The sequence below is a fragment of the Metopolophium dirhodum genome, unplaced genomic scaffold (genome assembly GCF_019925205.1).
Source record: "Metopolophium dirhodum isolate CAU unplaced genomic scaffold, ASM1992520v1 scaffold1, whole genome shotgun sequence".
NCBI lineage: Eukaryota > Metazoa > Arthropoda > Insecta > Hemiptera > Aphididae > Metopolophium > Metopolophium dirhodum.
In genome coordinates, this window is record NW_026869896.1 from 2050886 (window position 1) to 2078216 (window position 27331).

The window sequence follows — 27331 nt, forward strand, 5'->3', positions numbered from 1 at the left end:
AAATAACGACCAAAGGCATGAACTGTTTAGTTTATTACATCAAGGTCGGTTCTTGTTGCAGATGTATGTGTGCGACCAGTATGTTCGAATGGAGTCGAACAATCTGAACTACATACGTTTGCACCAGAGGGATCTCCTCGCCGAAGCGTATCAAGGGCTCATGGACCATGTGAACCAACAGCTCCACGTCGATCCCATGGCGGTCGGGCGTAGGGTCATATTGCCGTCGACGTTCACGGGTAGCGACCGATTCAACAAGATGAATTATCAAGACGCCATCACCATAGTGCGTACCAAAGGGAAACCCGACCTGTTCATAACGTTTACGTGCAATCCCAGGTGGCCAGAGATCACTGAAAACCTGGCTGCCCACAGCACGGCAAGCGACAGGCCGGACCTGGTGGCCAGAGTGTTCAACAGGAAGCTACAGGAGCTAATAGGTGACATAACTGTGAATCGTGTGTTTGGTAATGTCGGCGCTTACGTGTACACTATCGAGTTTCAGAAACGTGGTCTGCCCCATGCGCATATACTGATAATCCTGGCAGAGGACTGTAAGTTCCGCACGGCCGAGGACGTGGACGACGTGGTTTGCGCCTTCTTGCCGGACCCCGCAATCGACAGGCGCTTACACGACTGCGTCAAGTCTCACATGATCCACGGGCCGTGTGGAACAGTCAATCCACAGTGTCCGTGCATGGTGGACAACAAATGCTCCAAAGATTTCCCGAAAGCGTACGCAGAGGAGACTGTGTACGTTGCGGACGGCGGATATCCAAAGTACCGCCGACCAGATGACGGCCGGGTGGTACTTGTGAGAGGTCGTGAGGTTGGTAACGAGTGTGTAGTGCCATACAACCCTTACCTTCTGGCCAAGTATGACGCGCACATCAACGTCGAGATATGCACGTCCATAAAGAGTGTCATGTATATCTACAAGTATATATACAAGGGACACGACCGTGTGACGTTGGAAGTTCAGGACCAGGATGAGATTGCCAAGTGAGTCTTAACTTAATTTTATAATAATTTACATATTTCTAAATTTAGGTATAATGATTATAATAGTATATTGTATATGTTTAATTAGTGTGTTTACTACTTTTTATGTTCAGGAATTTTAAATATTAAATTGGACAATTTTTAAAATTCACATAAAAATCTTAAATTTAAAAATTCTGTTACTTAATTACATTTGTTTTTATTCCATTGTATTACTCTTGTTTTGTTTTTAATTTTAAATATGTACACGTTTTAGTTTGAAATAATAAAATTACTTTGGTTTGACATTGGCTAAAAACTAAAATTTTAATGATTAAAGAACTTTACTTTTTTATGAAAAAATTTCTAAATTTTAATAAGAATATTCAGTTGAGCAAAACTTTAGGAACTTCTACATTTATTAACTATTATTATTATACAGTAATAAACATCAATTGAATAAATAGTTAACTAATAAATCATTTATTAATTTTTAATAATTCCCATCAATAGTGTCTAAGATTTTTATAATTTTATATTACATTTAATCCTTTTTTTCATGTGTCTTCATTCAAGCTGTGTATAATAAACATTCTATTGCATACAGTATTAAACATAAATTAAATAAATAGTTAATTAATAAATGATTTAATAGTGTCTTAAGATTTTTATAATATTATATATTAATTTTATAATTTTATATTACATTTAATCCTTTTTTTCATGTATCTTCATTCAAGCTGTGTATAATAAACATTCTATTGCATACAGTATTAAACATAAATTAAATAAATAGTTAATTAATAAATGATTTAATAGTGTCTTAAGATTTTTATAATATTATATATTAATTAATATGTAGGTTGTACCTTATATTATGTACTTCTACAGAGAGTTCTATAGGTGGTCTACATTATTATTGATAGATTTTTATTATAGGTATTACATTGAAAATTATTACCATTCCATCATTATTAGCATATAACAATATTTTATGCATGTGTCATTTTTAGCAGTGTGTCCAGTGTGTATGAATTATTTTACTCACTATTTTTTAGGTTTTTAGGGTAGTTGTAATCGTTTACCGATAACTTTTAGTTTTTTTACTATTGTATACTAGCTATATTATATACTTAACATTTAATGTGTGTTTTTTAGGTATTATTATTATTACATTAAATTTGTTATTTTATGCTTTTTCATTCAAGTTGTTTATACACATTACATTGCATACAGAACTGAACATCAATGACATTAAGTACACCAATTAACTAACATACCTAATAGATATAAATTTTGGTTTATAACCTGATCTAAGTTTAACCGTGATCACATAATATACTGTCTCAAATTGTAAACTTCAACACCTCGGCAATGTGAAACACGCTTTTATGGATTGTTATTTTCGTTGGCATAAATTAACATTCCTACAGCTTTGCCATTCTTAAATAATATTATACAGTTATAATGTATTCCACCTGATACAAATTTTAAAATATAATATAATATAATAATAATAATAATAATAATAATTTAAATTTTGAATATTTTATGTGTACACTGTTATCACCTTGATCACCTAATATACTACTAATATACTAATACCAACTCTGTACATTATAGATTAAATTGTATACTTATATAACTATAACTTTTATGTCACTAGACTAGACGTCCACTATGATTATATTTAGCTACTCGAGTTGACATTTCACGACATTTATTTATCAAAACATCATAATATATCAGTCACATTTATTGTATGGCAAACGTTTAAACACCGTTCAACGGTTGTAGGGATTCTTCGTCATATGCACATTGTAATGCAATGCTATGTGTCTACAGAACAAAAAATTAATTACATTTACTTGAATTATATAATAATAATAATACCAATCACAACACCAGACGGTATCATCTATAGAGCCATTGTTAGTTATCTTTTCAATATTAATTTTCAGTTACGTAAACTCAAGATATGTCAGCCCACCAGAAGGCATCTGGCGGTTGTTTTCGTACAAATTGCACGGCAAAAGTCACACGGTCGTCAGACTTCCTGTCCACCTGGAGGGTCGTCAGAACGTGTACTTTGCGCCGGGCCAAGCAGAAGAACGGCTACAGAACCAAGCTGTGCGTAGTACGAAACTCACGCAGTTCTTCGCGCTCAACACAACAGACGTGAATGCTCGACAATACTTGTACCAAGAAATACCGACGCATTACACCTGGCAGATGCCACGTAATCAAGAAAACGTACTCGTAAGAAATGTCACCCAATGGTTGCCGCGGCGGATTCGGATGGCAAACGTTACGTTGGCTCGGATGTACATAGTAAACCCACTGGACCGGGACCGTTTCCACCTGAGATTGCTACTTCTGAACCGAAGAGGCCCGAAGTCCTTTCAAGACATAAGGACGGTGGACGGGGTCGTTCACGAAACATTCACGGCGGCTGCCGTTGCACTCGGATTATTGGAAGACGACCGAGCGTGGCGGGATTGCTTGACGGAATCGGCGACGTTGGACACACCGCGGCAGCTGCGGTATCTGTTCGTCACTATACTGGTGTTCTGCGAGCCCTCAAACCCGCTGGCGTTGTACGAGGCGAACGATGCAAACATGATGGAGGACTTCAACCGCCGTCTCCAAGACGTCGACCGCGCGAGGGCCGCGTGTCTGGCGGCCATCGAGGATCTACTTCGTGTACACCGGAAATCGCCGGGCGACTACGGTCTGCCCCTCGCCGACCCCCGTCTACTGGAACCGCTGCAGGACGACGCGCTGTTACGGGCAATAGACGCGGCGGCACGGTGGGCCCCACAAGTAGACGCCTTGAACGCCGAACAGCGAACGGTGTACGACCGCGTGATGGCGGCCGTCGACGACCAACGCGAGGTGGCGAAAACTTTCTTCGTCGACGGACCCGGGGGTACCGGAAAAACGACGCTGTACGGATGCCTGATATGGGCGCTTCGGCACCGACCTCCGCAGCGGGAGGTGTTGTGCGTGGCGTTCACCGGTATCGCCGCGTCGCTCATGGACGGCGGCATGACCGTACACTCGACGTTCGGACTGCCTTTCGGCACGCTGACCGAAGACTCGACGTCCAGCGTCACCATGCAGTCCGAGCGAGCGCAGAAGATACGCAACGCGGCGCTCATCGTCTGGGACGAAGCCCCAATGTCGCCGGGACTGCAACTGACGGTGGTGGACCGCCTGCTCAGGGACGTCATGGCATCGGAATTACCGTTCGGCGGTAAAACCATGCTGTTCGCCGGCGACTTCAGGCAGATATTGCCCGTGGTCCGGAGAGGGACGAGAGCCGAGATCGTCATGTCGTCGATCAAGGAAAACGGTCTTTGGCGCGTCATGGAGCGCTTCAATCTGGTCCAGAACATGCGCGCGGACCACGACGCGGACTTTGCGACTTGGTTGCTTGAGCTCGGCAACGGCCGACTGCCCGCGGTTGACGGCGTTCCGAACACCGTGCAAATCCCGCGGCAAATGGTATGCGACGTTGATGATTTGATCGATTTCGTGTACCCGCAGCAAATGTCGTTGGCCAACGTCGACGAATTCGCTCGGAGAATCGTTGTGTGTCTCACCAACGAAGACTGTAGAGGTGTCAACTAGGACGTGCTGGAGCGCGTCGACGGTGCTCAGATGAGCTACACCGCCGTCGACACCATGATGGCGGACGATCCCGACGAAGTGGCCAATTTTCCCACGGGGTTCCTCAACAGCTTGGAACCGGACGGCCTGCCGCCGTACCGGCTGACGTTGAAGGTGGGGTGCATCGTGATGTTGCTCAGAAATCTCGATCCGAGGAGACGACTGTGCAACGGTACGAGGTTGGTGGTCACCGAACTGCGGCGTCACAATTTCAAGGCTAGGATTTTGGGCGGTGAAGCACAGGACGACGACATCGTCGTGCCCAAGATACCGCTCACGTCCAGCGGTGAGGACGACCTGCCCATCTTACTGCGGCGCCTTCAATTCCCGGTGAGATTGTCGTTCGCCATGACCATCAACAAGTCGCAGGGTCAGACGTTCGACCGTGTAGGTTTGTTACTGACGTCGCCTGTGTTCACGCACGGGCAACTGTACGTAGCGTTTTCGAGGGTGAGAAACGCACAGTCCGTGAGAGTCGGCATGTACGCCGATGACAGCGGCCGATTCGTCACCAAGAACATAGTGTACAGGGAAGTTCTGTAATGCAACGAGTGGTGACAATGGTAAGTATATTATAATTAGGTGACGCCTGCTGATAGTCTAGGTGACTTTAAACCTAACACGTGTAACATATTTTTCAAACATAATACGTTACACCGCTGTTCTACGTGGTATGTGTTCTACATGCGCCCGATGGTCAAAGATGATGATGATAGTCTAGGTGACTTTAAACCTAACATGTGTGACATATTTTTCAAACATAATACGTTACACCGCTGTTCTACGTGGTCTGTGTTCTACATGCGCCCGATGTTCAAAGATGATGATGATAGTCTAGGTGACTTTAAACCTAACATGTGTGACATATTTTTCAAACATAATACGTTACACCGCTGTTCTACGTGGTCTGTGTGGAGGTACTTCGTGGACCTTGCCTTCGGGCTTAACGGAGAGAAAGTTTGACAACCTCCTCGTGGTTCTCTCTGGATGCGAATTCACTATAATGTGAATTCGTAACTAATGTCAAACAATGTATGTAATGTCTGTGTTATTTGTATTGTACCACATCCTATTGAATAGTATGATATAGTACAGATAGTACAGACAATTTAATTTAAATGTTGTATTTTATTTCACACATTAAGATTCTAATGTACCTATATTATATGATGTATAAATAACATTAATAAGTTAATTTCACTATGTTCCCAATATTTATTACACCATTTTATTGTTGTATTTCTTTCTTAAGTAGTATTAATTTATATTGTATTAATGGTTCTCCTTTGTTTTTATGTAATCATATATATGCTATTGACATTAATCAGTCAATTTCACTGTACTCACAATATTTTTAATATTTTGTACACTGTATTTCGCTGAACTACTTGATTGATTTATATTGTATTAATGGTTGAGACATTACTTAATTGTATTAACGTATTGACATATTTTTATTAATTGTTTTACTCATGATTGAGATTTCATTACTATTAGATTCTATATAATTAAATTTTATTACTATTTACTTACTATATATAAATGTAATTATTTCAATATTTATATAATTGACATTGTATTAATTGTTTTGCTCAGTAAAAGAGTATTTGTTTTGTGTTAAACACCATTTGTTCAATAACAATTTTTTTAAAATACAGTAAATTAATAAGCACAACAGTTTTGTCCTATTTGGTACATGAGTAGAACCTAACCTAACTAATATAACTAAAATAACAATTTAAAAAACCATTGATACTATACACACAATTGGATATCTTAATAACAATATTTAGTTTATAATTTATTATATAAGATAATGTGTAATGCAACATTTTGTACACGCTACAACACTGCAAATTGCTGTTGATTATTTTTTACATAATTTGTTTTACATAATAAAACACCATTGATGATACTATTTTATTCACTAAAAACTTTAATATTATGTAGTGTGCTACTACATACTAGGTCACCGTGAATTGATATAATTTATTTTGCCACTGGATCAATTGCTATGAAAAGTAACTCTCGGATGAGACGGAAACACATATTATATTATTTACTTTTTTATTAGTTTTTATTAGTTTTATATTATTATTACACATGAAATTAAATTACTTTAACAATGGAAATATGTATACAATTTAGGTTGTATTTGTTTTACTCATTGTAGTATATTGATTCTAAAATCTTTAATTTTGTTACATGCAAATCTTTAGACATCCCATGCAATACCTACCTAATGTCATTAACTTCACTGACATCCTGACAACCATTATAACTATTTATAACTCTTATTTGATCCACACACCACACATAATTTATTGTGTTGTAATAGTATGAACTATATTATGTTTTTGGTAACTAATAGAAATTTAAAAAAATCCTTCATACTGTACCCAAAGTACACACATAGTAATTTAAAAATATCCAGTAGGAGAGGAAAAGGAAAATAAAATATAATTTTAAATGATATAGTCATGTTTTATTGATCATCTGAAAAAAACATAACAAATAAACATAGAAAAATTTTTGTTGAGAAAAAATGTTCCTGTTAAAAACTCACTTATTGGGTGTCTGCTATCGGTACCTGAAAATGATATGTTTGATTAGAATTATTAATTTCAAAAACTAAAGTATTTATATTATATCCTTACGACGTTTGGCGGTGGGCTCGGTGGCGTCTCCCTTGCTGTGACGTAGAGCTCCTGAAAATAATGTGTTTGATTAGACAAAACTTGAATTTTTCTTAAATATATTATATACTAATATATCCTTATGTTTGGCGGCTGCGCAGTTTCGGCGGTCTGATTGAGGTCCTGAAAAATTTGTTTAATTAGATTTATAAATTTCAAAAACTCAATAGCTTTTTTTTAATATACTAATATATCCTTACGTCTGCTGGTCGACTACTGCTGGCCTCCTGAAAATAATTTGTTTAATTAGATTTATAAATTTCAAAAACTCAATAGCTTTTTTTTAATATACTAATATATCCTTACGTCTGCTGGTCGACTACTGCTGGCCTCCTGAAAATAATTTGTTTAATTAGATTTATAAATTTCAAAAACTCAATAGCTTTTTTTTAATATACTAATATATCCTTACGTCTGCTGGTCGACTACTGCTGGCCTCCTGAAAATAATTTGTTAATTAGATTTATAAATTTCAAAAACTCAATAGCTTTTTTTTAATATACTAATATATCCTTACGTCTGCTGGTCGACTACTGCTGGCCTCCTGAAAATAATTTGTTTAATTAGATTTATAAATTTCAAAAACTTGATAATTATTTTAAATATACTAATATATCATTACGTTCGGCGGCCTCCGACTTTCCGTCTGCCTACGGTCCTGAAAAATTTGTTTAATTAGATTTATCAATTTCGAAAACTTGAACGCTTTTTTTAATTATACTAAATATATATCCTTACCTTCTTCGGCCGCGGCGAGGCCGTTTTCAGTAGACCGTCCTGAAAATAATTTGTTTAATTAGATTTTTTGATTTCGAAAACTTGAATGTCTTTTTAAATATACTAATATATCCTTACGCTTGACGACGGCCGCCGCCTACCACCATCACCACCCCTCCGCCTACCACCATCACGACCCCTGACACCGCCACCGCCACCGCCCCTTTTGGACGGACCACCTCTGGACTTGGCTACAATATAAATTACAATTATATACATAATATTAAGACTGTTATTAAGGAATATGTAAAGTAAACACTCACCGCAATCCCGGGACAAATGTCCCTGTTTACCACAGTTATAGCATTCTGAAACGGGTAGATATAATTTTAATCGTTTCTAATTGTATACAATATATATATATTAACCAATAGTCTTATACAAATGTATGCTTACTTCGGTCGCGACCTCCACCGCCACCGCCATCGCCATCACCACCACCACCGCCCCCTTTCGACGGGCCACCTCTGGGCTTGGCTACAATATAAATTACAATTATATACATAATATACATAACAGTTATAAAATTCTGAAACGGGTAGATAATATATAATATATTAACCAATGATCTTATACAAATGTATACTTACGTTGAGCGCGGTCTTGCCCGTGGTTAACATACACTGTGCAGCTCCGACTTATGTTGAAGACGCTCATTCTAAATTTAATAAGACAGTTGAAAAGAACAATTGATTGGTCTGCATTATTATGTTTGTGGCATTATAAAATATTCAATTCGTCTAACGAAATGCATATGGTGCACACTAAAACTAAGCCAGCGTTTGAAAATTTATATGGTATAACAATATACATTATACATTAATTGATAAATACGATCGGCGGTGACCGTGTTAAAAACAAAAACAAAAAATAGAAAAAATATTTAGTTTCACAGAAAGCATGTGTTGCAGACAAAACTAAGGCTCGATTTTCTTCGCAAATTTATATTATTATTTTATTATTTAAATTAATAAATTATTATATACGATCCGCGTTGAACGTGTTAACAAAACAAGGCCCTGATGTACGCTTGGCAATTGCCGTTAATGTTTTAGACTTTGTTACTCATTCTGAAGTTGACAAATAAAAAGCAATAAAGAAAGTGTATAGTAAAACAAACAATAAGTGATCTGTCGGTATTATTAAGTCGATGGTATGATAAAATATTAAATTCGTTGAACGGAAAGCATGTGTTACATTACATTGATTGATTAATACCTACGATCTGCGGTCAACGTTTTAAAAAGCAACAAATTAAATTAATACTAAATTGTATACTCACGTGTTTTCTGTTATTCACGGCTGTCGGATGTTTAATAACGGTTATAGTCAGACGTCGGGTCGTCGGCGCAGTCTTAGAGCGGCGACAATAACAAGAGTCAAGGCAGGTAACCCATGCGGGTGACGATATCGCACGGCTGATTTATTGAATTGACATATTATATCGATATTTTATATTTTTATTATTCATTCGAACACAGCATTACACCTTACACTTTTGACCATCATTCTTTTTTTCATTTTTGCAAAAAATTTTCATATAGTCATAATAATGCCACAGGATCATCACTCAAATTCATTAATACACACGCAAACATGGTTTTCAAACATTCCCGCCTTTGACAGAATACCGCCAAAGTGGTAGGCCTTATCACCGACCGTTTATCGTCGATCCTCTCACTATCAGCGAATGACTTACAGTAAGTTGTAGGCGCGACTTTTAACAAGCCGACCCCGCGTTACGTATCCCCCGATTACACGATACGGGAGACCTTGGGTCAAACATCATGTTGGTGCGCGGAAACGTTTCCGTGTTTTTCGGAGGTTCGTATGGGAAACAGAACCCCGATCCGCTGATCGAGTTTCGCTTCTATATTGCTCTACTCTACTACTAAGCTTATGACGACAGAAATTATTAACGTGGCCGCTGGAAATTCACATAATATTTCCAATATATATTACGCATGGAAATGTTTAATGTTTTTGTAGATCGTATTGGTTTTTGTAATTTGTAACATTATATGGGTTTGCTTATTATATACCTAAAGTTTATTTACATATATACATAGTATACATAGTATAACATTATACTGCATATATATAATTATCCGGACCACTGAGGTGACTGACCTGCTAGACACCCTAAAAAGACGGTTACTATAAGATTTGCATAGAAGCCCGAAATGTTTTGAATTTTTTTTCACGGACATTATTACTTAATTTTCTGTTTTCGGAGACAGTTACGGAGACAGTTAAGGAGACCTGGCCGTCGCATATTGTCTGCTATCCGACGAAGTCGGATTGCCTACTCGGACCCCTGAGGTGACTGACCTGCTAGACACCCTACCCTTATTATTACGGTGAACGTCATTCGAGGTGACTGACCACCTAGACACTCAAAAAATGATGTTGGCTATATGATTCGCATAGAGGCCCGAAATGTTTTGAATTTTTTTTCCCGAAATTTATTACTTAATTTCGTGTTTTCGGCGACAGTAATGAACGCTGTCCGCGATTCGACGCAGTCGGATTGCATACCTGACGACGTGACCCGGCCGTCGTACATTGTCTGCTATCCGACGAAGTCGGATTGCCTACCCGCACCACTGAGGTGACTGATCTGCTAGACACCCATAAAAAGACGGAGGCTATATGATTTTCATAGACCCCCGAAATGTTTTAAAATTTTTTTCACAGTAAAGAACGCTGTCCGCTATCCGACGCAGTCGGATTGCATACCTGACGACGTGACATGGCCGTCGCATATTGTCTGCTATCCGACGAAGTCGGATTGCCTACCCGCACCACTGAGGTGACTGACCTGCTAGACACCCTAAAAAGACGATGGCTATATGATTTGCATAGAATCCCAAAATGTTTTGAATTTTTTTTCACGTAATTATTTTTTCCATTTTCGGTGACAGTAATGAACGTTGTCCGCGATTCGACGCAGTCGGATTGCATACCTGACGAAGTTACGCAGCCGTCGCACATTGTCCGCTATCCGACGAAGTCGGATTGCCTACCCTTATTACTACGGCGAACGTCATTCGAGATGACTGACCTGCTAGACACCCATAAAAAGACGGCGGCTATATGATTTTCATGGACCCCCGAAATGTTTTACAATTTTTTTCACGTTTCACGTTTTGAACGTTGCATACCTGTTGCCGAGACATATAAGTTCAACGTCGAGGTAGGTGACTGACCCGCTAGACCCCAAATAAATCGAGGTGGCTCTATGATTATCCGAAATATTTGAATTCTATTACTTGATTTGGCGTTTTTGAAGGCAGTAAAAAACTTACAGCTCTCCGGTTAACTAATCCACTATCCTTCTCACAAATCCATCATTCTTTTCATTAATCCAACATCCTTATCAGCAATCCAAAATCCTTATCACTTATCCACTTTTCTTATCAATATCCACCGTTCTTATCATAACACTCATAACCGACATCGGTTGACGACCAGACCACAAGACCACTGCGGCATCCGACATCGACAACACTCATAACCGACACCGGGGGGTCTGGGGGTCTCCCCCAGCGACGCTCGGAGAGCTAGTCTTATAGTATAAAACAGAAACCCGAGGGCGCAGCCTGTGGCGAATTTCCGAACTGACTTAGTGAATTTTGGTGGGAAAACGGGTTCCCGGCGCTATCACTCCTTCTTATCACTTTTCGCGATTTTTTTCAACATTTTTGCAGATTTTCGAGTTTTACCCCCCCGGGCGGCCCCGTTCGGACCTTATTCGCGTTCCCCGCTAAATTTACATACCGCGCGCGGCCGTACTTTTTTCCCGGCGGGCCCGCCGCGGTGGCGATTACGTGCAAACCGTCCGCCGCCGTCGCGCGCGTTTTTTGCCTTTGTTTTCAAGAATTCGAGTTTTAGCCCTTTTCGAGGCGTCAGCCTTTCCCGTTTGCCCCTTATTCACGTTCCCCGCTAAATCTGTAGGCCGCGCGCGGCCGTACTTTCACCTGTACGATTCCTGGGGCCGCGGGACGGCGCCGAGAGTCGAGTGCCGATATCGCCGCCGTCGAGTAGGTATTACTATATACAGGCATAAATACGTGCGTCAGAGGGTCCGATATTTTTCGCGAATATCGCGTTTTCGACGTCCGACGGTGGCGGAGCCGGTCGTCCGCTGCCCGAAGCCGCGGGATCGCCGGCTCGAAAGCCCTCTGCGGACGTCGAATCCGCGTTCGTAATTCGCCGGGACGTCGAAACGGCTTAAGAGTCATAGATTCGACATAGGTTATCAACTCGGTAGGTAGGTAGGTAGGTAAGGCGTCGGTGCGGATGACCCGGGGGTCGTGGTTTCGATGCCGGACGCCGGGATTGAAAATAATTTGCGGCGGCCGTGTTAATTCGGAATTCTTTTTTTCGCGTTTTTTTTTTTGGTATTTAACTTTCGCCATCGCTTCCGCCTTATCGTGATATTCGTATTTAACCAACATTTTACGTTTTTTTTTCAAAATTCGAGTTTTACGCCTATCGAAGACGTCGGACCACCCCGTTGATGACTTATTCGCGTTCCCCGTCAGATTTTGAGTACTTTTTTGCCCTCCGCGGCCGAGACGACGCGCTTTACGTCCGCCGCCGTTGCGCGCGTTTTTTGCCTTTTTTTCAAATATTCGAGTTTTAGCCCTTTTTGAGGGGTCTGCCCTCCCCGTTTGCCCCTTATTCGCGTTCCCCGCTAAATTTATAGGCCGCGCGCCACCGTACTTTCTCCTGTACGAGTCCCGGGGCACCAGTTTCCAACTCAGTAGGTAGGTAGGTAGGTGAGGCGTTAGTGCGGATGACCCGGTGTCGTGGTTTCGATGCCGGCCGCCGGGATTGAAGTTAATTTGTGGCGCTCGTGTAATAACGGACCTCTTTTTTCGCCTTTTATAATTCTGACTCCCCGTTTGACCGATTGACGTCGCGGTGAGCGCATAAAAATAAATGAATTAGGCTTGAATATATGCGACGAAGAGCATTTTTTTCACGCGATTTTTCAAATATATGTATATAGATATACATATCATGCTTAATGTTTATGTAGGTCGTATAGGTTCTGATTATCCTACACGTGTATCTGATAAAAGACACCAATATACTAAACACGTATATCGTATGGTAACTTATAATAATATTATATCATGTACCTACATAATAAATATATAAACATAACGGTCACGATGTTTTCGTTGGGTCGGTACCAAATGTCTTGACACATAATAATTATTATAATAACTATTACTTCAAGTGTAGGTATACCAATTTGCGTTCAATTGTACACTAATGACGTAGGTAAATATAAGTACGTTAGGTTATGTGGTTGTTTTTTCTTATTATTATTGTGTGCGTACATACCCACAATACAATAATAGGTATAAGTGTTTATGCGTGCGTGAGAAATATTAAAAGTGGACCATCAATATTATACAGTGCACAATACTACGCGCGATAATACAGTACGACCGTTATTATACGCAACATTATACGCTTGGCGTGGGGTGGAGTGGAGCCGTGGGGGGACAACTTTGGCGACGCGAAACGCGCCCGTGTCAACCTGCCTCAACTCGTGACCGGCGCTCTTGCAACGTACATCAAATCTCACCGAAAAGCCTAATACGTTGTATTATTTAATATTCAGTGCTTTTCTTTGAGTTTTGTTGTTCTGCATTGGGCGCTTTTCACAAACCGGTGAGTAAACTTTTATATCTACTACTACTATATTATACTATTTAGATAGATAAACTACAGGTGTATTCGTGGAGGCGGCGCGTATCGCCAACGAACATATTTTCACCGCCTACAGACATCGTTCTCCGCTGCTCACGGCGCATTTCGAGTTTTTTTCGTACACTTTGAATACCTACAACGTTAATTAAACCGCATTCGTATTAGCTGAATACGTATTAGACGTGTAAGTCCGTTGGCCGTTTCGGCGCGTTGCCATTGCGGACACGTGTTTTACGGTTAATTCATAATATTGTGCTACTGCGAGCTGGGTATGTAATTTTTCGTATTTTTCTATTTTTTATGTACATCATGTAAGCCGGTGTGTACCTATTAATTCTAAAAATAACACACGATACTCATACATCACCGCTGATAACAAACTGTATCAGTCGTTTTTTTTTTACCACGAGGTTTTCATAATATTCAGTATTTACTTTTCACTTATTATTATTCCTATTATTATAATATGTTCGTTCGTGATGATGCTTTTAGGCTATTCAAAATGGTCAAACGCTGTGCTTTATGCGGAGTTGTGGACAACATCGATGACGTTTCCGTACACAGGTATTTCACACAACACGTTGATACATATCGATATATATATTATAATAAATAATGTGTCGCCTCTTAGATTTCCAACTGCCGTACATCGTCGTATTGAGTGGGTGGCATTTGTGGTGGACCATGGTTTTCCCGTGAACCAAACATCTCAGCTGTGTTCGAGGCATTTCGTCCCCGGTGTCGACTACGCTGTGGGAAACGCGCGGCGCCGCCGTCTGTGGCCCATGGCAGTGCCTTCTTTGGTGAGTGTGTTCAATAAATATCATTTCATTGCAGTACACCATGACTGTATGCCCGTCTGACTGGACTTCTAATACTGTTGTATACTCTCGTGAGTTTGATGTACCTACTGTGTATTTCAAACCTAACTTAATTTCTTAACTTAACTCAATGGCATTCAAGCTTTTTGTTGTAACATAATACATATGACCTCACAAAAGTATACTTCTAGACCTTATAAATACGGTTTAATACACAATATCAAGTGAATGACATATTATAACAAAATTCATGATATTACACTCATTTGGATCACATATCTTCATTATTTCAAGTTTGATCAATTTTCACAACATTTACAATTTCTGCAGTGCTAATTTCATTTCATTTGTTTACGTTTATTCCATAGTATGTAATTTTTAAAGTTAAGCCAATGACAATGAGTAGTACCCAACCTGCGGTTAAAATTCCTTACATGCTTAATTATTCACTGTGCTCTTAGATGCATATCATTGTTTCTGTACTCTACTATACTACCATACTATACTGGCTCGGTACAACATTCTTGAAAACTAAATGTCTATTTTATCATAAAACTTTCATTCAACTTATTATATTATGATTAAATTGTAGAATAACTTGAACGACATTCAATTGTGTTACTGCTGTTTCAGATTTCAAACACTTTGCTTATCAAATACTGGGTAAAGCTTATTTTACCTAGATTAACTCATAACTATACTAATATATCAACTTTTACTATAGAACACTTAAGGTTTTCTCACAGAAATTTACATTTTCTTAATGTTACTACTACACAAAGTAGGTATTACTAGAGACTCCTAACTAACCTCTCCTTTTTTTGTGAACTGTGTACTGGATAAGTGTTTTATAATTTCACATATTGCCGTACTGTTAGCAATGTTAAGATTATTTTAATACTTTCTTTCCTTTATTTATACAACTAACTTTGTTTGTACTACGGTGTAACATATTTACTACTGATGTGTGTTATATCAATACTTAGTGGTGATAAATATAGGTGTGCTTGATTTTATCACATTGAAGACTCTTTAAAAAATAACACCACATATATGATTTCATATTCAACCTTACATTCAACTTATCATATAATGATTTCATATAAATGCACTTATTGCATACGAGTACCTACACTTACTGTTATAGAGTGCAATACATTTTTTAAATGTAAGTCGTTATTGTTGTTGTTACAGTAATACCTAACCAACACAAGATTGAACACACAATCATTAAAATGTTTTCTTTTTATTGTTGTAAGTTAAACTTCTGTATTAAATAACACATTTTTTTTTCTACTATTACTACTACTACTACTACTACTACTACTACTACTACTACTACTACTACTACTACTACTGAACTAGGCCATTTGTAAGTTGTGTACTAGATAAGTATTTTATTAGTATTTTATTTTAATACTTAATACAACATTGTACTGATGTTAGGATGGACAGAGCTTAGATTTAGGCGTAGTCACACACATTATTTTGTACAACTCTTTGAAAAATGATCTGGACTACAACATGTATACTTTTATACTTTTATACAGTGCAATACAGTTTTACAACGTTTCAAAGTTATTGTTGTTAGAAAGATTATTAGTATGTGTGAAACAACTTAAATATTCTTCTGTGGATTTCTTTGTTCTATGATTGGTACTTGTAAATACAACAGATATCTTAACCTAGAGCATTGTACTGATGTTATTTAGGTAGACCTTTTTCTCTTGAAAATCTCTTAAAAACATTTATCTTATACTATCTATATTGTTGTATTGATGTTTTACACACCTTCAATGGCATTTAGTAGTATTATACAAGTTCTACGGTTACAGTTAGTTATTATATTATTATAGGCATTTGAAAAGTTTTCTTACACAGTTAATATACATTCTACTACCAATAAACAAAATACTTTTCTCGCACACTTCTTAATATTACCCCCACCACATCACTATTTACTACTGACCCAGGTTTACTCTCCTTCATTTGTAAGTTGGGCACTAGATAGGTATTTTATCATTTCACATGTGATACTCTTAGACTTAGACTCACTCTAACTACAACATGTATGCTTTTATTTGTGTGACATAAACCTTATTTCATATAAATATTCACTTATTGCATATTATAGGTACCTACGCTTACTGTCATAGATAGCAATAATTATTGTTGTTATTATTATAATTATATAGAATTATCAATACAATTGTACCTACTCTAAACTCAACCTAACTTTTAGGTGCTTGGGGATGTCGAGATGGAAGAAAGGGAGGACGTGGAGGTCGTCGGCGTCCCAGTGGAGGGTGTGGAGTACGTGGAAGTCGTTGGCGTCCCAGTGGATATAGGGGATGATGTGGAAGGAGTGGAGGTGGTGGAGGACGTGGAATTTGTTGAGGTCCAGATGGACGGAGGTGATGACGTGGAAGTGGTAGAAGTCCAGATGGATGGAGGGGATGACGTGGAAGTGGTAGAAGTCCAGATGGACGAAGTGCAAGCGGAACTGGAGTTTGTGGACATGCTCGACGAGTTGCAGCCAGACGTCGACGAAGAGGTCAGTAAATATGTCTTACTTATAAAAAAAACAATAAATAAAACTTATCATTTAAATTGCAGTTCCGACCACTTGCCGTGGGTGAACAACCCCGAGGGCGTGCGCCAATAATTGACAGGCCGGCAGGCGTGACACACCCGCTTCCAGAGCAGCACAACGCGGGCGCGTTAAACAGAATCTGCACACAGTGTAACGCCCGCCACTTCGAAGGCGAGGTTGTGGGCCAGGGTGCCAATATGCACTTCTCCACTTGCTGTAACAACGGTCAAGTGACCGCTGCAGGACAACACGCGTTGTTGCCCGCCCCTTTTTTACTAATGAGTTTGTTGATTGGAGATTCACAGGATGGTCGTAGATTCCGAGACGACATCCGCCGGTACAACAACGCCCTGGCATTCGCTGCGTTTAGCTGTGGCACAGACGACAGGCGTTTGCGAGGGCGTGGACCGCGAACGATGTGTATCCAAGGCCAAACTTATCAGAGGATAAATAATGACGTGGCCGTTGACCGAGTAGATGCCAACTACTGTCAGTTGTATTTCCTCGAGTCCGCAGAGGCCAACGCCCGCCGCGTTGGGATGGCTCTGCAGAGAAATCATCGTGAACTGTCCGTAGTTGTGATGGGACTATTGGACGGTTTTCTGCGGGACGTAAATCCGTACGCAATGGCTTTTAAGTAAGATATAAATTTATTGTATTTATTAACATTAGGAATATGAATTGCCCCTTAGAGTAAATTTCTTTTACAGATCCCTTTCTCAAAGTAGACAGAAAAAACAAAAAAAATTACACACTGTAACCAATAAACTAACTATGTTAACTGTCAAACTAGATATTACGTTGATATTAGACACTCACAGCTACCAATATACTGCAGTTATTACTTAATGTTCATTCAAAATAGTATACAAAGCAAAAAATTTTCTTACCTTTATTACTTAAATTATATTAAATATTATATGTATTTTATGTGTTTATTATAATTTTACTCTGCTACCAACAGAGTTATATGTACTTATGAATGATACAGGTAACATTAAATATAACTTAGGGCTGGGACGTTTTTATATTTTATATGAAGTATAGGTTTTATTGTTATTACCTAACCTATGTGGTCTCCTAAGCTTACTACACTTCACACACATTTATAATATATATATTTATTATTATGTATTATGTTAATTATACAATTATAGAGTTAAATGCACTGAATGATTTATTTATGATTTCTACGTGGAGTCTGTCTAAGTATAAAAATATACATGTCTATATTTGTTCCAGGAACATGCGTGAGGTGTGGCTGGCAGAAAGAGACCTAGCCGACGCCGATCCCGCAGGTGTGCGACCTAGGCCAGTGACTATGCATTTTGTCCGAGATGCGGCCCGAGACGACGGGCGAAACAACCTGCCTACCGCAAACGAAGTTGCGGCCGTGTTCGTAGGCGAAGGGGGTCGTCCGCCAAGAGACATTAATCTGGTCATCTACGATACGAATCCAATCAACCCGCAACACAGGATGCAAACCATACCAGCGGGTTAGTTAATAATTATTTCCTATAAACACAGCTGACTCAAATTGTTCACTTATATTCACTATATTTATTGCACATTAATATCAACACCATCAAATAGAATCATAGTTTTTGTTGTACAGTAAAGCTGACACTGCGATTTTAAATTTACATTAAGTATACACTACATTTTGGACATTCTTTTGAATGAATCTATTAAATTCTATTACTTAAACAATATGAGGTACAATTATTTTAATAAGCTTTACTGATAATTTGACAAATTTTTTTTTGCGAAATAAACAGATGAAAGACTATGAAGGATAATTATATTATTGTTCGCATCTCCGACAATAAGTGTCGTTCAAAGATTTATCAGTGATTAGAATGTTAGATAGACAGGCCAGGAATTCTATTCAGGATATAATTTAATCATAATAGATCAGGTATTGCTATTCGAGCTAGGGGACCTATGTATACATAAAATATTAGATAAAGTTAAATTAACAATATTAAATTCCTTACAACCATATTCATTATAAATTATATTCATCTTGTAGTGATAGTATGACAATAAGTCGTGTTATGATTTGTATGTAGTGTACTATATAATTTATCAATAATCAAACATAATATAGTCACATTACTTCGGTGCTTAATTTCATGATTTGTTTGGACTTCATAACAGACATCACTTACAAATATACACTATAAATCCTTGGAATACAAAGAGATCAGAGTTTATATTTTTTTTATACATTACCTTTCTTTTGCGGTTATGTACTTGCTATACTCACAACACAATCACAACTCCATCCTCTAACCCCCAGCTACTACAAATCGTTGATTTAACAATTCACTTTAAATAATATATACCATTCGTTACATTTCACAAGGGTCGTGTCACTCGGATCCGATGTTGTATCCGCTGTTTTTCCCGTACGGCGAGGCCGGTTGGCATAACGTGATGTTGCAAGCGGGCAACCGACGAAACAATGTCCGCAATCGCAACAGTATCAGAGAGTTTCCTACCGTTTGGCTGTTAGATATCAGGGTAATAACGACCAAAGGCATGAACTGTTTAGTTTATTACATCAAGGTCGGTTCTTGTTGCAGATGTATGTGTGCGACCAGTATGTTCGAATGGAGTCGAACAATCTGAACTACATACGTTTGCACCAGAGGGATCTCCTCGCCGAAGCGTATCAAGGGCTCATGGACCATGTGAACCAACAGCTCCACATCGATCCCATGGCGGTCGGGCGTAGGGTCATATTGCCGTCGACGTTCACGGGTAGCGACCGATTCAACAAGATGAATTATCAAGACGCCATCACCATAGTGCGTACCAAAGGGAAACCCGACCTGTTCATAACGTTTACGTGCAATCCCAGGTGGCCAGAGATCACTGAAAACCTGGCTGCCCACAGCACGGCAAGCGACAGGCCGGACCTGGTGGCCAGAGTGTTCAACAGTAAGCTACAGGAGCTAATAGGTGACATAACTGTACATCGTGTGTTTGGTAATGTCAGCGCTTACGTGTACACTATCGAGTTTCAGAAACGTGGTCTGCCCCATGCGCATATACTGATAATCCTGGCGGAGGACTGTAAGTTCCGCACGGCCGAGGACGTGGACGACGTGGTTTGCGCCTTCTTGCCGGACCCCGCAATCGACAGGCGCTTACACGACTGCGTCAAGTCTCACATGATCCACGGGCCGTGTGGAACAGTCAATCCACAGTGTCCGTGCATGGTGGACAACAAATGCTCCAAAGATTTCCCGAAAGCGTACGCAGAGGAGACTGTGTACGTTGCGGACGGCGGATATCCAAAGTACCGCCGACCGGATGACGGCCGGGTGGTACTTGTGAGAGGTCGTGAGGTTGGTAACGAGTGTGTAGTGCCGTACAACCCTTACCTTCTGGCCAAGTATGACGCGCACATCAACGTCGAGATATGCACGTCCATAAAGAGTGTCATGTATATCTACAAGTATATATACAAGGGACACGACCGTGTGACGTTGGAAGTTCAGGACCAGGATGAGATTGCCAAGTGAGTCTTAACTTAATTTTATAAATTACATATTTCTAAATTTAGGTATAATCATTATAATAGTATATTGTATGTTTATTTAGTGTGTTTACTACTTTATATGTTCAGGAATTTTAAATATTAAATTGGACAATTTTTAAAATTCACATAAAAATCTTAAATTTAGAAATTCTGTTACTTAATTACATTTGTTGTTATTCCATTGTATACTCTATTTTTCGAGAGTTGACCCACTTCCGCGCATGCATACTGAGCCGCCGGAACGTTCAGACCCCCCAGGCAGCAGACCGGCGGTCTGTGATTGGTCGGCGGTGTTCGGCGACCGACGGCGCTTTTCGTAGTAGGCAGCTGCCGCCATGTATACAGAATGTTACAAAATCATTGTTACGAAAATTACGATTATACGTCTATTATATTATACGTTGTACGGTACGCATGGCAGCTGCAAATTCAATATGACCCTAACACTGTATTCAATGTATTACTTAACCAAAATACTTACTGTTTATAATATTATAAGTATAATATAAGGTATGTTGTACAGATACGTAAGAAGACAATTACGATTATAATGTACGTAATATAAAATGTTTAATTTTGATTTCATCAAATATACAAATAATAACAAAAAAATTTAAAAAATGCTCATATTAAAAAAAACATATAGGTATTAAAAACAAATTACAAATAATTACAAAAAAATTTAAAAAATGGGTCAATCAGAGTCAGACTCTGATTCAGAAGATGTATTTCCAACAGTTAATGTAACATTTTGTGTCTCCGCTTCAAACACCTCGTCAATAATGTTATCAATTTCCCAAAATTTATTTTCTTCCGTTGTTGTGTGTTTGATAAAGTTCTTCCACATATCAGCATCAACCCTTTGTATGCCCTCTATCAAAAGATTTTTTACATCAGGTAGTTTGAACGTTGTGTTGTTCATCCTGACATGATGCTTAACCGATGACCATGCTAGCTCAATCGGATTCAGTTCACAATGGTATGGTGGCAATCGTAAAATAGTTTTATTTTGTGCTTTGGCGATTTCGTCAATAACATATTTGTCATTTAGTGGCTTAATTTTTTTTACGACGTCTAAAAGCTCTCGTACTATCATAGTTCTGTCCACCACTTCCCCTTTATCCTCTAACCACTGTATAATATCGGCCTTCTTTGTAGACGATGTTGGTGCTTTGTCCAATTTAACCGAGTGATACGACGCATTGTCCATAACAATAACACAGTTGTCTTTTAACCGAGGTAGAATATTTTCCATCCACTCGCAAAATGTTTGGCCATTCATCTCGTCGTGGTAATCGCGGGTGTTCTTCTTGGATTCAAAACACAATAATCCATTGTCAACAAAACCGTCTTCGGACCCTATATGTAGTACAATAAGACGCTTACCTTTTCCAGACGGATTTACGGAACCGGTCGACATTCCCTTTAAAAATGCGTCACGGTGAGATGTGATTGTTGTATCACGCCATTCGTAGTTAGGGCAGTCACCAGCATTCACCCAGGTTTCGTCTAAGTAGTATATATGACGACCCTCCTCACGAAAACTACGTATCGATCTTAAATAGCGTCTTCGCCAGAGTATCAATTCGGTTTTTTCAGTTAGAGCACTATTACGACCTTTCTTAACGTAACGAAATTTTAATTCTTTCAACAACTTAAATATTGTACTACGCGATACTGTTGGCAAATGATTATCATCGGACACAACTTTGTATATTTTATCTAAAGTAGGGATTTCGCGTCGAAACCAAATGCTGTGTACGTGCCTACGTACTGCATTCCGTGCGAAATCGTCGAATGTATCTGTCATTTGTGCTCTTACTTTGATTCGTTTAGGAGATTTCACCGTATTACTTGTATTGTATTCCTTTATGGTTCTGTGTACTGTTGATTCACCAATGCCCATTTCTTTTGAAATAATCGTCCTCATTTGCCTCAATGACATATTCGGATCTTTCTGAATGTTTGCCTTGTACATATTGACAATGAGTAACCTCTCACGTGAACCAACAATCTAAAAGAAAAAAAAGAAAAATTTTAAATAAAAAAATGTATGTTATAACTTACTATAATAATTGTATTTCATATTATAATAGGATAATAATTATATACTCACTTTTCCGCGTTGATTCTTTTTTATTGGTGATACTAATGGTAATTCTGCTACGCCTTCAATTCCCTGATCATCACTACTGTCCATAGCGAATTATATTGATGAAAAAATAACGTAAAAAGAATGAAATCAAAATCGTTGGGAGGAGTGCGCGTTCGCGGAGGTAGCGTCGGAACGTTGTGAATGCAATCACTATGTAGTATGTTGGCACCAGCTGCCGCCGCGACAATCGCCACCAGCGCTCAAACGAGCGGTGGCATGCGCGGCCGCGACCGGTTTTCGTCGGACGAGTGGGTCAACTCTCGAAAAATAGAGTATATTACTCTTGTTTTGTTTTTAATTTTAAATATGTACACGTTTTAGTTTGAAATAATAAAATTACTTTGGTTTGACATTGGCTAAAAACTAAAATTTTAATGATTAAAGAACTTTACTTTTTTATGAAAACATTTCTACATTTTAATAAGAATATTCAGTTGAGCAAAACTTTAGGAACTTCTACATTTATAAACTATTATTATTATACAGTAATAAGCATCAATTGAATAAATAGTTAACTAATAAATCATTTATTAATTTTTAATAATTCCCATCAATAGTGTAATTTTTATAATTTTATATTACATTTAATCCTTTTTTTCATGTGTCTTCATTCAAGCTGTGTATAATAAACATTCTATTGCATACAGTATTAAACATAAATTAAATAAATAGTTAATTAATAAATGATTTAATAGTGTCTTAAGGTTTCTATAATATTATATATTAATTTTATAATTTTATATTACATTTAATCCTTTTTTTCATGTATCTTCATTCAAGCTGTGTATAATAAACATTCTATTGCATACAGTATTAAACATAAATTAAATAAATAGTTAATTAATAAATGATTTAATAGTGTCTTAAGATTTTTATAATATTATATATTAATTAATATGTAGGTTGTACCTTATATTATGTACTTCTACAGAGAGTTCTATAGGTGGTCTACATTATTCTTGATAGATTTTTATTATAGGTATTACATTGAAAATTATTATCATTCCATCATTATTAGCATATAACAATATTTTATGCATGTGTCATTTTTAGCAGTGTGTCCAGTGTGTATGAATTATTTTACTCACTATTTTTTAGGTTTTTAGGGTACTTGTAATCGTTTACCGATAACTTTTAGTTTTTTTACTATTGTATACTAGCTATATTATATACTTAACATTTAATGTGTGTTCTTTAGGTATTATTATTATTACATTAAATTTGTTATTTTATGCTTTTTCATTCAAGTTGTTTATACACATTACATTGCATACAGAACTGAACATCAATGACATTAAGTACACCAATTAACTAACGTACCTAATAGATATAAATTTTGGTTTATAACCTGATCTAAGTTTAACCGTGATCACATAATATACTGTCTCAAATTGTAAACTTCAACACCTCGGCAATGTGAAACACGCTTTTATGGATTGTTATTTTCGTTGGCATAAATTAACAGTCCTACAGCTTTGCCATTCTTAAATAATATTATACAGTTATAATGTATTCCACCTGATACAAATTTTAAAATATAATATAATATAATAATAATAATAATAATAATTTAAATTTTGAATATGTTATGTGTACACTGTTATCACCTTGATCACCTAATATACTACTAATATACTAATACCAACTATGTAAATTATAGATTAAATTGTATACTTATATAACTATAACTTTTATGTCACTAGACTAGACGTCCACTATGATTATATTTAGCTACTCGAGTTGACATTTCACGACATTTATTTATCAAAACATCATAATATATCAGTCACATTTATTGTATGGCAAACGTTTAAACACCGTTCAACGGTTGTAGGGATTCTTCGTCAAATGCACATTGTAATGCAATGCTATGTGTCTACAGAACAAAAAATAAATTACATTTACTTGAATTATATAATAATAATAATACCAATCACAACACCAGACGGTATCATCTATAGAGCCATTGTTAGTTATCTTTTCAATATTAATTTTCAGTTACGTAAACTCAAGATATGTCAGCCCACCAGAAGGCATCTGGCGGTTGTTTTCGTACAAATTGCACGGCAAGAGTCACACGGTCGTCAGACTTCCTGTCCACCTGGAGGGTCGTCAGAACGTGTACTTTGCGCCGGGCCAAGCAGAAGAACGGCTACAGAACCAAGCTGTGCGTAGTACGAAACTCACGCAGTTCTTCGCGCTCAACACAACAGACGTGAATGCTCGACAATACTTGTACCAAGAAATACCGACGCATTACACCTGGCAGATGCCACGTAATCAAGAAAACGTACTCGTAAGAAATGTCACCCAATGGTTGCCGCGGCGGATTCGGATGGCAAACGTTACGTTGGCTCGGATGTACATAGTAAACCCACTGGACCGGGACCGTTTCCACCTGAGATTGCTACTTCTGAACCGAAGAGGCCCGAAGTCCTTTCAAGACATAAGGACGGTGGACGGGGTCGTTCACGAAACATTCACGGCGGCTGCCGTTGCACTCGGATTATTGGAAGACGACCGAGCGTGGCGGGATTGCTTGACGGAATCGGCGACGTTGGACACACCGCGGCAGCTGCGGTATCTGTTCGTCACTATACTGGTGTTCTGCGAGCCCTCAAACCTGCTGGCGTTGTACGAGGCGAACGAAGCAAACATGATGGAGGACTTCAACCGCCGTCTCCAAGACGTCGACCGCGCGAGGGCCGCGTGTCTGGCGGCCATCGAGGATCTACTTCGTGTACACCGAAAATCGCCGGGCGACTACGGTCTGCCCCTCGCCGACCCCCGTCTACTGGAACCGCTGCAGGACGACGCGCTGTTCCGGGCAATAGACGCGGCGGCACGGTGGGCCCCACAAGTAGACGCCTTGAACGCCGAACAGCGAACGGTGTACGACCGCGTGATGGCGGCCGTCGACGACCAACGCGAGGTGGCGAAAACTTTCTTCGTCGACGGACCCGGGGGTACCGGAAAAAACGACGCTGTACGGATGCCTGATATGGGCGCTTCGGCACCGACCTCCGCAGCGGGAGGTGTTGTGCGTGGCGTTCACCGGTATCGCCGCGTCGCTCATGGACGGCGGCATGACCGTACACTCGACGGTCGGACTGCCTTTCGGCACGCTGACCGAAGACTCGACGTCCAGCGTCACCATGCAGTCCGAGCGAGCGCAGAAGATACGCAACGCGGCGCTCATCGTCTGGGACGAAGCCCCAATGTCGCCGGGACTGCAACTGACGGTGGTGGACCGCCTGCTCAGGGACGTCATGGCATCGGAATTACCGTTCGGCGGTAAAACCATGCTGTTCGCCGGCGACTTCAGGCAGATATTGCCCGTGGTCCGGAGAGGGACGAGAGCCGAGATCGTCATGTCGTCGATCAAGGAAAACGGTCTTTGGCGCGTCATGGAGCGCTTCAATCTGGTCCAGAACATGCGCGCGGACCACGACGCGGACTTTGCGACTTGGTTGCTTGAGCTCGGCAACGGCCGACTGCCCGCGGTCGACGGCGTTCCGAACACCGTGCAAATCCCGCGGCAAATGGTATGCGACGTTGATGATTTGATCGATTTCGTGTACCCGCAGCAAATGTCGTTGGCCAACGTCGACGAATTCGCTCGGAGAATCGTTGTGTGTCCCACCAACGAAGACTGTAGAGGTGTCAACAGGGACGTGCTGGAGCGCGTCGACGGTGCTCAGATGACCTACACCGCCGTCGACACCATGATGGCGGACGATCCCGACGAAGTGGCCAATTTTCCCACGGAGTTCCTCAACAGCTTGGAACCGGACGGCCTGCCGCCGTACCGGCTGACGTTGAAGGTGGGGTGCATCGTGATGTTGCTCAGAAATCTCGACCCGAGGAGACGACTGTGCAACGGTACGAGGTTGGTGGTCACCGAACTGCGGCGTCACAATTTCAAGGCTAGGATTTTGGGCGGTGAAGCACAGGACGACGACTTCGTCGTGCCCAAGATACCGCTCACGTCCAGCGGTGAGGACGACCTGCCCATCTTACTGCGGCGCCTTCAATTCCCGGTGAGATTGTCGTTCGCCATGACTATCAACAAGTCGCAGGGTCAGACGTTCGACAGGGTAGGTTTGCTACTGACGTCGCCTGTGTTCACGCACGGGCAGCTGTACGTAGCGTTTTCGAGGGTGAGAAACGCACAGTCCGTGAGAGTTGGCATGTACGCCGATGATAGCGGGCGATTCGTCACCAAGAACATTGTGTACAGGGAAGTTCTGTAATGCAATATGTGTTGACAATGGTAAGTGTAAGTCTAGGTGACGCTCAATGATAAAGTCTAGGTGACACTCGATGTTCAAGTCTAGGTGACGCTCGATGATCAAG

General features: G+C 39.6%; 7 protein-coding genes across 7 annotated transcripts; 5 read left to right on the forward strand and 2 right to left on the reverse strand.

The window, feature by feature from the left end:
- Positions 1-652: 652 nt before the first annotated feature.
- LOC132953201 (uncharacterized) lies at positions 653-1006 on the forward strand. Its single transcript, XM_061025724.1, has one exon. It carries the CDS (start codon positions 653-655, stop codon positions 1004-1006), a length of 354 nt encoding a protein of 117 aa, XP_060881707.1.
- A 3638-nt stretch (positions 1007-4644) lies between these two features.
- On the forward strand, positions 4645-5196 carry LOC132953175 (ATP-dependent DNA helicase pif1-like). Its single transcript, XM_061025704.1, has one exon. It carries the CDS (start codon positions 4645-4647, stop codon positions 5194-5196), a length of 552 nt encoding a protein of 183 aa, XP_060881687.1.
- Positions 5197-7131: 1935 nt separating this feature from the next.
- On the reverse strand, positions 7132-8783 carry LOC132953176 (uncharacterized). The gene is made up of 7 exons (XM_061025705.1): positions 8717-8783; positions 8523-8603; positions 8390-8434; positions 8228-8317; positions 8088-8126; positions 7420-7472; positions 7132-7149 (listed from the first exon to the last, which is right to left on the reverse strand). The coding sequence occupies exons 1-7, from the start codon at positions 8781-8783 to the stop codon at positions 7132-7134; spliced, it is 393 nt and encodes a 130-aa protein (XP_060881688.1).
- A 5575-nt stretch (positions 8784-14358) lies between these two features.
- On the forward strand, positions 14359-18771 carry LOC132953177 (uncharacterized). The gene is made up of 5 exons (XM_061025706.1): positions 14359-14420; positions 14488-14659; positions 16920-17243; positions 17294-17907; positions 18513-18771. Exons 1-5 carry the CDS (start codon positions 14359-14361, stop codon positions 18769-18771), a joined length of 1431 nt encoding a protein of 476 aa, XP_060881689.1.
- A 1595-nt stretch (positions 18772-20366) lies between these two features.
- On the forward strand, positions 20367-20803 carry LOC132953192 (uncharacterized). Its single transcript, XM_061025718.1, has one exon. The coding sequence runs from the start codon at positions 20450-20452 to the stop codon at positions 20801-20803; it is 354 nt and encodes a 117-aa protein (XP_060881701.1). The 5' UTR covers positions 20367-20449.
- A 587-nt stretch (positions 20804-21390) lies between these two features.
- On the reverse strand, positions 21391-23102 carry LOC132953283 (uncharacterized). The gene is made up of 2 exons (XM_061025807.1): positions 22937-23102; positions 21391-22834 (listed from the first exon to the last, which is right to left on the reverse strand). Exons 1-2 carry the CDS (start codon positions 23018-23020, stop codon positions 21515-21517), a joined length of 1404 nt encoding a protein of 467 aa, XP_060881790.1. The 5' UTR covers positions 23021-23102; the 3' UTR covers positions 21391-21514.
- A 3091-nt stretch (positions 23103-26193) lies between these two features.
- LOC132953178 (ATP-dependent DNA helicase PIF1-like) lies at positions 26194-27228 on the forward strand. Its single transcript, XM_061025707.1, has one exon. The coding sequence runs from the start codon at positions 26194-26196 to the stop codon at positions 27226-27228; it is 1035 nt and encodes a 344-aa protein (XP_060881690.1).
- The last annotated feature ends 103 nt before the right edge of the window (positions 27229-27331 follow it).